The 13877-nt window shown below is 41.7% G+C and overlaps 1 protein-coding gene across 1 annotated transcript in view; it reads right to left on the bottom strand.

Annotated features, from left to right (window-relative positions):
- LOC138852813 (murinoglobulin-2-like) overlaps nt 1–13877 on the bottom strand; it is a 348116-nt gene that overhangs the window by 293312 nt on the left and 40927 nt on the right. Inside the window, exon 4 of the mRNA XM_070085802.1 lies at nt 2882–3039. Coding sequence (XP_069941903.1) covers nt 2882–3039 — 158 coding nt within the window. The remainder of the gene's footprint in view (nt 1–2881; nt 3040–13877) is intronic.

Genomic DNA, 13877 nt, shown 5'->3' with positions numbered 1-13877 from the left:
GTGTCTAATTTATCAACATGTCGGTTCTCTGAACCATTCATCTACACAATCTACATAAACGACATAGAAGAGCGCATAAAGAGCGACATCGGCAAGTTTGCCGATGACACAAAAATAGGCCGTCGAATTCATTCTGACGAGGACATTCGAGCACTCCGGGAAGATTTGAATAGACTGATGAAGTGGTCGGAGAAGTGGCAGATGCAGTTTAATATAGACAAATGCAAAGTTCTAAATGTTGGACAGGACAATAACCATGCCACATATAAACTAAATAATGTAGATCTTAATATTACGGATTGCGAAAAAGATTTAGGAGTTCTGGTTAGCAGTAATCTGAAACCAAGACAACAGTGCATAAGTGTTCGCAATAAAGCTAATAGAATCCTTGGCTTCATATCAAGAAGCATAAATAATAGGAGTCCTCAGGTTGTTCTTCAACTCTATACATCCTTGGTTAGGCCTCATTTAGATTATGCTGCACAGTTTTGGTCACCGTATTACAGAATGGATATAAATGCTCTGGAAAATGTACAAAGGAGGATGGCAAAGTTGATCCCATGTATCAGAAACCTTCCCTTTGAGGATAGACTAAGGGCCCTGAATCTGCACTCTCTAGAAAGACGTAGAATTAGGGGGGATATGATTGAGGTGTATAAATGGAAGACAGGAATAAATAAAGAGGATGTAAATAGTGTGCTGAAAATATCTAGCCTAGACAGGACTCGCAGCAATGGTTTTAAGTTAGATAAATTCAGATTCAGGAAGGATATAGGAAAGTACTGGTTTGGTAATAGAGTAGTGGATGAGTGGAACAAACTCCCAAGTACAGTTATAGAGGCCAGAACGTTGTGTAGCTTTAAAAATAGGTTGGATAAATACATGAGTGGATGTGGGTGGGTGTGAGTTGGACCTGATAGCTTGTGCTACCAGGTCGGTTGCCGTGTTCCTCCCTTAAGTCAATGTGACCTGACCTGACTAGGTTGGGTGCATTGGCTTAAGCCGGTAGGAGACTTGGACCTGCCTCACTTGGGCCAGTAGGCCTTCTGCAGTGTTCCTTCGTTCTTATGTTCTTATGTTCTTATACGTGTGTGTTGACAGGCGGAAGCCATACCTAGTATGTGCCTGATGTAGTGTCATGTTGTGTATACGTGTGTGCTTGTGTGTGTGTGTCATTGTGTGTGTTTGTTTTTATCACAATGTTTTATTATACAATCTATATAATTTCCAGTGTTTGATGTTTTTTGTAATACATAACCTTGTTAGTGGTATTCTTAAACAAACAAAAAAAAAAATACCACTCTAATGTATAGTGTGTTGTGAGTGAGGTGTATTACCATTCTACAGTATGTGTCGTTATGTGTTAGGGCTAAGTGAGATTCTTGTGCATTAACCTTTTTTCGTGCATCTTTTTGGTATATTTCTCTCATTTTGTATCGCACTGTTTTAAATAAAAAATATATATATATATATATATATATATATATATATATATATATATATATATATATATATATATATATATATATATATATATATATATATATATATATATATATTTATATATATATAATTGGAACTAACAGTACCCTATGTAGGTACAAAATTAGCTGTCTATCTCAACAATGTGTTTGATCATCTTACTATTGAAAAAACCGTGATCTGGAGAGATAATGAAGCAGTTCTCCAGTGGTTACCAAATAACAAGAGTCAGTTGGTCTATGTACAAAATAGGGTAGCAGAAATAAGAGAGATACAGAGAGACTATCTCTTTCTCCACGTCTCTACCCAAGAGAATCCAGCTGGCATGTTGTCTCGTGGTGTCCCACTCAAGAACATTGTGGATAAAAAATTTGGCTCCACGGACCAAACTGGCTCTCTAATGAAAATAAATAGCTTCAGCAAAAACGCACATTATGTCATAACAAACAGTCTGCTTGAACACAGCAGAAATAATGTGTTTAGTTACAGTAGACACGCCGGAAATAGTCATTGATGTATCTAAATACTTATCTTTGGGTAAACTCTTGACCCTCCTGAAAGAAAACTCGCTGTAATTTATTCACGTTTGTCTGAGAATGCCTGATAAAACAGCTCGTAGCATTGCGACGAATGAACTCAACCATTGATGATACAGCGAGTGAACAAGTGACTGCTGGCGTGGCCACGCTGCATTAAAACAGAAAATTTGTGGTTGTATCTATGTGTATTTCGTGACATTCAAGTTGTGCTCTGGCAGTCTCCAGAGAAATTTGAGGAAGAGATAATCTTGAGGAGCGAGTAACTCTCTTATGCCTGGTAACACAATTGTAAATCTCAGTGCTGTGAATAATCATGGAAATATTAAGAAGAACTGAAGGAAAGACAGTGTTGAAACACAAATAGTTATATCTACTAGGTGAGCTACGTCGCCAGTAATTCTGTCCACTATGGGCATTATCCTTGAACATAGTTTACAAGTTGAACTTGTGGATAAGTGATGGTCAAGTCAGGTGATGTTGAAACAAAGATGTTTAACACAGTCAAAAGTGACTAAGATATGAGGAAGTCCAATGTCATATCTTCAGTCAGGCCATCAATACTGGCTTCAACAACGTGGTAACGTCAAGGGATCACACTACAATGACCCAGGTTAAGTATTGTTTCCCGCACACTCAACCTGTTTACTCACTACAGTGGCAGATTTAAGTGTTTTAGAGCACTGCATTCTTAAATCTACCCCATGGCTTCTATCCTCTACTAATTCCCTCAATAAACAACTAATCCCCTCACTTGCTGAACTTAATGTCTTCCTTTCTACCTCTAACCAAGCACCTGGACTACACTTCCCTTCAACGTGTAATTTCATCCCCCTGGATGAAACAAAGTGTTAGCAACTCACTTGGCACACACTGTGAAGGTGAAGGTCTCATCAGTGGCCAAGATATAGCTGGGTGGCTTCAATGTCACTTCAAAGCGAGGCAACACAAAGTCCTCCACCTTGAAGTTTGTGGTCGAGTGTGACTCCTCTTGAGTGTCCACGTAGATAGTGTATAATCCCTGAAGAAAGAAACATTATGTTTAGTAATTAGAATATTGACACTACTTTTATTACACACTATTTTTATTACTAAAGTGTTTATATTGATGTTCATTGTCTTAACAAGTCAAAATATCATTGTGATTCTGACACACATACTGACATGGTTATTATTGCACTGCAGTTTCATTGCATGTCAGTTCATTCATTTAGCCGAAGTTAAAAGTGGATACAATCTCGAGATTCCAAATCGTATTAACAATGAATCTGGTTTGGTGTATCTTAACTGAAATAAAATGCCTGGATATTCTTAGACATAAAATTCCTCTGAGTGGCTTTGTCTCAATTCACATATTTTGCAATTCATGTCAAAGAATTAATTTGAAGTAAAGCCTTAGATTTCTATTATTTACACTTTTAGATTTGAAGCCAAGAATTTTAATAGCTATAATTTGAACACTAATGTACTGTTGTCTTGACTTTATGTTTCTTCTCATCAGAATTTCTAGATCGTTTATCGCATTCACTATAATTAAAATTTACATTGTATGGCATAAAAGTACCTTGGTTATTTTTTTCATTGAACTGGATATGCCGCTTTTCCGATCACATCAGCCTTTCCAAGTCTTACATCAGAAAATATCTAACGATCAATTTTAGTATCATCGGCAAACTTGTTTATATCGTTATTTATCCCATCATCAATGTCGTTTATGTAGATTGTAAACAAAGGTCCCAACACTTAACCTTGTGGCACACCACTTGTAACAGGTCTCCATTCCGATTTTTCCCCATTAATGCAGCAAACTCTCTGTTGTTTAATGGCTCAGCAATGCCGTGAACCAGGAGATAATTTCTCCTACTATTCCATGAGCTGCTTCTTTTTTAAAACGTTTTCTTATGGAACTTTATCTCCGGGATTACTGAAAGTCAATATATACAATATCGGACATTATATATAGGTTTACTGCCTTTAATACTTTTGTGAAAAAATGTTTGAAATTCGTAATGCAAGATTCCGATTATGTAAAACAGTGATGGAATTCAAAAATTAGATTATTTCTATAAAAGTGATTTCGAATTGCATCAGTAATTATTGTTTCAGTCAACTTTTCCTTCACTGATGTTAGGCTAATTAGTCTATAACTTGCAGTTTAGGGCATATCTTCCACTTTGTAAATGGGTATCACATTCACCATTTTTAATTTATCCTGTACAATACTTCTTTGTAGTGATATGTTAAAGAACCTAGTTGAGGGTTTACTTAATTCCTCCTTACACTACTTTAGAACCCTTGAAACTAGCTCACCTTAGGCTCGCTGATTTCTTAGGCCTGAGTCTATCTAGTTGCTTGAAAATCACGTCACTAGTGACTGATATTGTATAATTTATTTTCGTCCTGATAAGTATAATTACTAGATTCCTTGATTTCCTTTGAATCCTCTTACATTTATTTGTGCATATCTTTTCCCTAATTTTATTTATGTTACTTTAAGCTATATACTTCACAATTAAATTGAAATAGAATATGTTGTTCAGTAAGGTGATCCTCACCTCTCTCTATTCGTCTGCAAATGGTTTGTTTCTTTTTATCAAAGAGATGTTTGAGTCTATTGTTTATTCATTTAAGACCATTCTCTATTAGGAATATATACAGCTCGGCTAGCTTGTACAGTACTTTGAAAAATTTCATATTGGCGACCATCGCCACTTTTTATACAATCTCACCCATGACTGTCCCTAGCCAGTTACCCCAGTCTTCACTTTTCAAGGAACCCCTTCGCCCTATATAATCTGTTGCACAAAATTGGAAATCTTAACTTTGTTATCTCAGGTTAAAGTGTTGAAGAAGGAGGTTCTATTTCTTCAGGAGGAAAATAGGAGGCTGAAGCTTCGTCTAGATGGGTTTGGGAGTGAGTGTGAGATGGTTGTAGATGATAAGGAGAAAAAAGTTACCAGCAGTGATTTGGAGAGTGGCAGCCGCTTTAAGCAGCAAGTGGTGCACAATTCAGGAAGACGGATGATGAAGAAGGTTAACAAAGAAGATGTGAAGGTAGGAAATCGATTCTCTGTTCTCCAGGACGAGTGTACTTCTGTGGTTAGTGGGATTAAAGGTGCCACTGACTCCTCTGCTTATCAAGGTAAAAATATTCTGATTATGGGAGATTCTCAGGTAAGATACATGAACCGTGCTTCTTGTAACAGAGATAGAAAGGTCAGGCAGAGGGTGTGTCTCCCAGGAACTGGTGTTGGTGACATAGTCAACAGGTTGGATAACATTATGTCAAGCAATAGGAACAAGCCCATTATCTGTCTTTGTGCTGGTGGAAAAAACATTGGAATGGCAGGGGACAGGAGCTGCTGGATAGGTACAGGTCAGCCATAGAAGTAGTCAGGTCTAAGGGAGGGATCTCAATCATATGTAGCATCTTGCCTAGAAGGGAAGTGGGCAATGAATGGGTGTCTAGGGAAATTGGTATAAATTGCTGGCTAGACAGGTACTGCAAGGAACTTGCAATCCAATTCATTGATAACTGGGACATATTCTATGGCAAACGTGATATGTATGAAAGGGATGGGGTTCATCTCTCTGGAGCTGGAGTGGTTGCATTAGCCAATTCGATTGAGGGGGTTATTGATGACATGTCTAGGACTTTAAACTGATTTATTTTTGAGGTATGGGTGTCTGTGGGAAACAATCAGACTGCAGTACTAGGGTTGAAAACAGCAAATATAACCAGGATATCTCAGGGATATGTTTAAAAGACATTCAACATAAAGTTGCAAGGAAAGGCAAAGCAATTGATCAACAAACAGAGAGAGATAGTAGAGGGCAACAGGTGACTAGCTCCCTTAAGGTTTACTATACAAATAGTAGGAATCTAAGAAATAAGATAGGTGAGCTAAGATTACTTGTAAGAGTAGGTAATATATATATATCATAGCTATAACAGAGACCTGGTTCAACTTGAAAGATAGAGAAATGTCCTCTGAATGCAACATACAGGGTTATAAACTATTCCATACTGATAGGGTCAACATGAAGGGTGGTAGAGTGGCGATGTACGTCAGAGTGCAGTAAGCTGTTATGGGACGAAATTCATAAGGCATCTAGATATGAAAATATCGTGATAATGGGAGATTTTAACTTTAGACAAACTGATTGGAACAATATGACAGGAAATCTTAAGTCTAGTAACTTTCTTGATACTGCTCAGGATTGTTCTTTAAAACAGTTTGTGACAGAAACAACTAGAGGAAACAATCTGCTTGACTTGGTTCTTGCCAACAAAGAATCACTAATTAATAATCTTGAGGTGGATGATGAGCTTGGGGAGAGTGATCTCAAATCACTTAGTTTCAATATATCATGGAATTACTCAGATAACTGCAATCAAATCTCTGTCCCAGACTTTCGCTTGGCAGATTTCATGGGACTGAGAAATTACCTTTGTGGGCTAAATTGGCTTGACCTGACTATGGGTCAGGTAGGTGGTCTTGGATGCCAATATAATGTTTTTCAGGGCATAATTCTAGCTGCCCACACAACTTTTGTTCCGAGGAGGGAAATTAGATCTAACAAAAATGATCCCAAATGGATGAACAATAGATTAAAACATTTCATTGGTCAGAAGAGAGGCATATACAGGTGTATCAAAAAAAGGGGATGGGCATTTAAGAAATCAATATATTCAATTAAAGAGAGAAATAAAAAAAAGGAATAAGAAAAGCAATAAGGGATTATGACGCTAAGATCACAAGGGATTCAAAGACTAACCCAAAAGGGTTCATTCAGGTATACAGGAGTAAGATTAGGGACAAGTTAGGCCCACTTAAGAGTAACTCAGGTCAGATCACTGATAGTGATAAGGATATGTGTGATATTTTCAATACTTACTTCTTCTCAGTGTTTTCCCAGGAAAATACTATCGAAATTCCAGAAATAATAGATGCAAAACAGGACGATAATAAGCAATGCACGACTGCGGTAACTAGTGATATATTCTCAGACAAATAGAGAAATTAGAACCTAACAAATCCCCAGGCCCTAATGAACTGTGTGCACGGGTGTTAAAGGAATGTAAATCTTTTCAACATATCACTGCAAACCAGCAGTGTGCCTGATAAGTGGAAAATGGCAAATGTAATACCTATTTACAAGGCAGGTGACAGGTCCTTAGCTTCAAACTATAGACCAATAAGCCTTACCTCCATAGTGGGAAAATTTATGGAATCAATAATTGCCGAAGCAATTCGTAGCCACTCCAAAAGCATAAATTGATTAATGAATCTCAGCATAGTTTTACAAAGTGGTGTTCCTGTCTTACGAATTCACTAACTTTCTTCACTAAGGTATTTGAGGAGGTAGATCATGGTACTGAATATGATATTGTGTATATGGACTTCAGTAAGGCTTTCGATAGAGTTCCACATCAGATGCGAATAGAAGGAGAATTTTTTTCCTGGTTTGAGGCATGGTTGACGAAGAGGCAGCATAGAGTTTGCATAAATGGGGAGAAATCAGAATGGGGGCACGTCACAAGCGGTGTTCCTCAGGGGTCAGTGTTGGGCCCCTTGTAGTTCACAATCTACATAAACGACATAGATGAGGGAATAAATAGCGACATATGTAAATTTACTGATGACACCAAAATAGGCCGTCCAATTCATTATAATGAGGACATTAGAGCACTCCAGGATGATTTGAATAGACTGATGCAGTGGTCGGAGAAGTGGCAGATGGAAATAAATGGTATAAAATACCGACACAATGGAAATATAAACATATATGCAATATAATGTGATCCTTTATTGACAACGCTTCGCCCACACAGTGGGCTTTTTCAAGTCACAAACTATAAATAAGCAACTATAAATACTCGCGTGCCTTCCACCCCAGGTAGATCTGTTTGTGACTTGAAAAAGCCCACTGTGTGGGTGAAACTTTGTCAATAAAGGATCACATTATACTGCATATGAGTTTATATTTCCAAGTGGCAGATGCAGTTTAATATAGACAAATGCAAAGTTCTAAATGTTGGACAGGGAAATAACCATGCCACATATAAACTAAATAATGTAGATCTTAATACTACGGATTGCAAAAAGGATTTAGGAGTTCTGGTTAGTAGTAATCTAAAACCAAGACAAAAATACATTAGTGCTCGCAATAAAGCTAACAGAATCCTTGGTTTCCCGCTATTCTATTTGTGGGATGGATTTGTGAAGGACTTGCCTTGTATGGACCAACAGGCCTGATGCAGTGTTCCTCCTTAAGTTCTTATGTTCTTATATTAATGTAATTCCGTGAAATATTAAATGTGATTAATGGTTACGTTCTCCAAGTTCTTCATTAACCTCAAGATTATTTATCAAAGAACCCATGTTTATCAGGTCCAAGTCCAGCAAGTTATATCCCCTAGTTGGTCCTGACAGAAATTGCTTATTTTAATAAAATCTGTCCAGGGCCATTTCAGGAAAATCACTACACTAGAGTTCCTGTCAAACTGATGGAATTTTTTTTAATTAAAGTTAAAAGCTATTATAACTACATTTTCATTCTTAGATGCCTGAGTAATTTCATCCCTTAGTCACTGTAGAGGCTAATGGTACTCTAAAATCACATCTAAAATTAGCTTTTCACGCCCAATGAGGAAATGTAGCCCAACAGATTCCATATCTGTCACTTCCCTCTTTATATCGTTTCTGATCAACAGTTGTGCCGGGTCACCATCTGTAGACGACCTGGGTCGGGACAAGACTGGCGAACCTACTGCAGTACAGATCAACCTTTGAAATTTTTCCGTAACATAGCAACTCCGCCTCTCTTCCTGTTGACTCTCAATGAGGAATACTTTATACTCCTGTATATGGAACTTAGCACCCATGTCCCTATTATTCAGAACAAACCAGGTTTCATATATCACAATAATATCTGTTTCCTGCACATGCAGTTGGTATTAGATAATCTAAAACTACTAAGCATGGTTTTCCATGATTTTTCTCTACTCTCTTTTTATTCATAGACCAGTTTTCCTGTTTTTATCAGGAACTACTTCATGAGTCTTAAAGACATTTTAGCAATTATTTATGTAATTAAGTTGGTCAATGCTGCTACGCCAGCATCAGGGAAATGTACCCCCATCCGTTGCATAAATATGTTTACCTCAGAGTTATCCCAGCTGTAAATGAATATTATATGAAGTTACTCTTATTACTTGTTTACCCAACAATTTACCCCATTTGCTCTGGACATCCATTCATTGTCCACTCTTGTTCTAGGCAAAATGCTAAATATGATCCAGATCTGTGTGTGATGAATGGTTTTGAAAACCGACAAGCTGAAGAACTGAGACACTTATGCAACATATGGGAATCTTTACTGAAGAAACGTTTCGCCGCACATTGGCTTCATCAGTCCAATACGAAGTAGAAATGGGTAAGGAGAGGAGGAGTTTGAGATAATCAGTCCCTCAGCCTGGATTCGATGTGTTCAGTCCATCACTCTTGTAGGAAGTACACCATACGACCAGAGAGGTGGCTTATATACTGCAGTCAGGTGAGTCAAAGCAGGAGAAGGCGGGGTCACAGTGGGACCTGCCACTAGTGTAAGTAGGTCGTCGTCCGAAGGTCGGACAAGCGTTGGAGAAGTCTTTGTACCAAGATCCCATGATGTTGCAGTGTCCAACAGACGTGATGAATGGTTTTGAAAACCATGGGGCCTACGACCACATGGTGGCCGAGTGCAGGAAGCAGAGACGGGCGCCTGGACCAGCAGAAGGAGAAGCATCTGTTTATGAACGTGAGATGATTGATGGGGAATGACGACACGATAGAGGGCATGGTAGACACTGGAGCGAGGAGATGGAGGCTACACATAGTGAGTCAGGGAGGGCACAGAGTTATAAGAGTCCGACGGCTCAACGACTTTACAGACAGTGAGTGAAGAGGCGCAGGTGAGGGCAGATGTGATCGCTATTGAGGCGGAGCTGGTGACGGTACTGCAATTCATACACCAGCCGACAGAGGAAGTGGGTCCCACCAAGCAGGTGGCTGGTGATGGGGTGGAGGACATGGTGAGCGAGCGGAAGGGGGATCAGGTGGGGCCTGGGACGTGATGTAGACTACTGGACAGTGGAGGTGGAGGTCCATTGTGTGGCCTCCCAGGACACTGACATGGATGAGGAGGTCGCCACATGGAAGAGGGCGGCAGCGTCAGATTCAGACGATGTCCTGACGCTAGTGCAATGGCCAGGGAAGAAGGCATGGGTTGAGGGGGTTTGCCGTGGCTCCCATGGCAAGCAGCATAAGATGGTGGTTGAGGGAGGTTGGGGTGGTGAGTGGTGAGAGTGACACAGGTGGTGCCCCAGGTCCTGGTGGTACTGGGAAGAGTGTCATGGGGCAGCAGGGATGGAAACATTAAGTCGGCCACAGGTGTATGACTGTCAATGTCAATGAACTGAGTGATGGTGTGAAGCGTGAGTGGTTTCGGAGCTTTTTGTACAAATATAAAGTGGGCATGATCTTTGTACAAGAACATAACTTTAAGGTTGGCATTTGTACTGTCGTCTTATTGTCTGAAAAGAGAAGTGGGGGTCTTGATCCAGGAAGCGAGCCTGTTTGTTTTTCATATGAGTGAAGGAGGGGTGAGGGGCGGGTTCTGTGTGTAGATGGGTGGTGGATGGATTAGCGTGTGTTGTTTGTGTGTGTGTATGCACTGGCTGAAAGTGATGTGCATGAGAAACTCATATATCTCCTATGCACGCTGCCGTCTGTGGCAATTGTAGGTGGGGATTGGAATTGTGACATCTGGCAGGCAGATGGCACCCAGGGGAGTGGGTTACTTATCCACTGTATTAGGGGACCTTTTACGGGATATACAATTATGGGATGCATTTGGGGAAGGATCGTGGGAGGTGGAGCATACTTTCATGAGACAGGGATATGCAGCACATTTAGACGGACTGTATCTATCGTGGCGGGTACTTGTCGAATCTCTCTGTACCGCTGAGGTGGCATATTCGGATCATCATGCAGTTGTGGCAGAGGTGGGGTAGGCGTCGATGGCGAGAAGGCATGGGGGATATTGGAAACTGAACATGAAGGTTCTTGTGGATGAGGAGAGGTTAGGTTTGCAGCCTTATGGGAGCAGCTTCGGGAGGAGGGGAGGGGGGTGGAGGATGTGGGTTGGTGGGACAGTGTGGCAAAGGTACGGATCCATAATTTTTATGTGCTAGAAGGTAAGCATGGGGTTGTTATGGGCGAGGGGAGGTGGCAGGGAATTATCCTGTGGAAGAAATTGACATGTTGAAGGGGAGGATACATGAGTTGCAGGAGTGTTTTGAAGCAGTGCAAGTACAGGCAAGTGTGGATGAGGTTTTGTGGGGGGACCAGCCTTATGCATGCATGCTGCACAGCCAGCAGCTGAGGTGGCAGGCCACTACTGTCCCGTTCTTGGAAGTCCACTCTTCAGTGGGGAGATATCAAGTGGGTCAGGTTTTGGGGGCAATGGAGGGTATGAGTGCGTATGTGGATAGATGGTATGAGGAGTATTGGAAAAGTCGTGGGGTGGAGAGGGTGGATTTAGAAAGTGTGTCGGTGCATGCCATGTAATCTGGGGAGGAACGATAGAGAAGGGCTAGGAGTGGCCATCAAAGAGGAGGAAATCTGGAAGGCACTCATGGAGATGAGCAAGAGAGAGGCACTGGGTATCTATAGTCTACAGTGTGAATTTTATGTGCAGCACTGGGAGCTGCTGCAGGGATTTTTGATTCAGTTGATGAATTTGAGGAAAGACGGGGGTACACTGGGTGAGATGCAAGCCATGGCTGTGGTCCTGTTGGTGCCGAAGGGAAAGCAGCAGTGTACCCTTCAGGATTAGTGAGCCATTTGTTATTGTGCACTGATTACAAGCTGTTTGTGAAGGTCTTAGGGAATCTCATCAAATGCATCATGGGGAGGGTGGTGTTGGAGAGTCAGTTTGGGTTGCCAGGCAGGTCGATGGTAATGGAGCATGGGATCCTTAAGGGGTTTGTAGAAGAACTGGAAGGGGGGAGGAAGTTTATTAGTGTTGGATTGTCAGGGGCATATGATAGAGTGAAAAGGGGGGCTTTAAGGAACATCCTCCTCCGACAGGGTTTTTGGGAGAAAATCGTGAGGTGGGTAGAAACGTTGTACCGGTGGGCATGGGTGCAGATCAATGGGTGTGTGGGTGTGGCCGTCCTCATGGAGGGGGGTCCTCAGCAGGAGTGTTCAATGTTGTAACTCTTGTTTGCATGCATGCAAGACCCCTTTTACAGGTTGGTTGAGGAGCATATGTGCATCATAGGGGAGGTGTAGGCAACTGGCTGATGTGGCCTGATTTGGTGGGATATGTTGATGACATGACTGTTCTGGTGAGGGAGATGATGTGGTTAGGAGAGTTAAAGAAGGTTGTACTCACCTTTGGGGGTGCTACAGGCATGGAAGTGAACTTTGAAAATCAACGATCATGGGGTTGGGGGAATGGATGGGAGGAGTGGAGTGGGGATGTGCTGTGGTGCAGGGGCAGGCCGGAAGTTTAAAGATTTGTGGTGTTATCTATGAGGGTGACTTGGGGGCAGTGAGGGAGGCCAACTCGGTTTGGATGGTGGAACAGGTGGAGCAACGTACGGGGGTGTTGCATTCTTACCATCTGAGCCTCATACAATGAACTATCATGGTCAACGTTTTACTTTTTAACCAGATCTGGTATGTAGCGACAGTGTTTCCATTGACTGGGATGGCAATTACGCATATTCTCAGGTGGGTGTTCAAATTCATGTCGGGTTTGGAATGTGATTGTTGCGTAGAGAAGTGGTGATGTTGCTAGTGCATCAGGGCAGGTTGGATTTACTGGACCTGTGTCAAATGTGTGTTCATTCAGCGGGATGTGTTGCATGTAGAAGGTTTCGTGGGGGGGGGGCAGATGGGCAGGGTGCATGACCGGCTGTAACACTTTTGCAGGAGTGTGAGACAGTGTTATGTGCATTTGCATTGGCTCAGGTGCCTGGGAAATTCAGGATGAGGGTTTTGTGTAGAATGATTGAAGGTAGGATAGTGGCACCAGTGGAAGGGATTTTCCCTATGTACACATGGGGGGACATATGGCGCCATTTCAGCAAATTGCAGTTATGTCCCAGGGCTTGCGAGGTCATGTATCATCTGCATGTTATTTTGCCATTGGGAGTGGTACTTAGGGATAAACTGATCATGGGGGGAGGGAGGTGTGGGTTATGTGTAGGGGGGAGACAGTGTCCCATGTGGTATATTTTTTGCGAGGATTTAGGGAGCCTTAGGGAATGGATGATTAGGGTGGTGGCGAGGGAGGGGAGTAGGGGCATGTCGGTGCTACGAGCACTTAGTCTTGACATTGACGGGGTGGGCGAGAGTGTAGTCAGGGCCCTTCTGTATGTAATGGTGCATTTTGTATATATTTTGTGGAGAATGCGGTGGAGGGGGGTTTGAGAGGTGAGGCAGCGTGTTTTAGCGGCGACATTCTATCGAATATTGTGTCGCAAGAGGGACATTTACAGAAAATGGTGGGGGTGGCTTTTTCAGAGGGTTATAGAGCCCTCACAGTAGTGGACTTACTGGTGTTGTGAAAAAGGGGTGTAGAGTGTAAGGGGGTGTGTCTGCTGAAGTCATGGGGGAGGGGGGTTGTCAGGGGTTGCAACGGGTTTGCTCCCTGGGGTGTGTGAGGTGTGATATATGGTTGTGTGTGACCAGAGGTGCATTGTGTGTTGGTGGTAGCGTCTACCGCAAGTGGCCTGAGGACCGAATATTTCCCATTAGTGGATTTTTTTACATGGTCTTTTGATTTACATGTCTGTACAAATTT

This window comes from Cherax quadricarinatus, chromosome 1, assembly GCF_038502225.1.
Source record: "Cherax quadricarinatus isolate ZL_2023a chromosome 1, ASM3850222v1, whole genome shotgun sequence".
In the NCBI taxonomy this organism is placed as follows: Eukaryota; Metazoa; Arthropoda; class Malacostraca; order Decapoda; family Parastacidae; genus Cherax; species Cherax quadricarinatus.
This window is presented reverse-complemented; position numbering and strand designations above follow the sequence as displayed.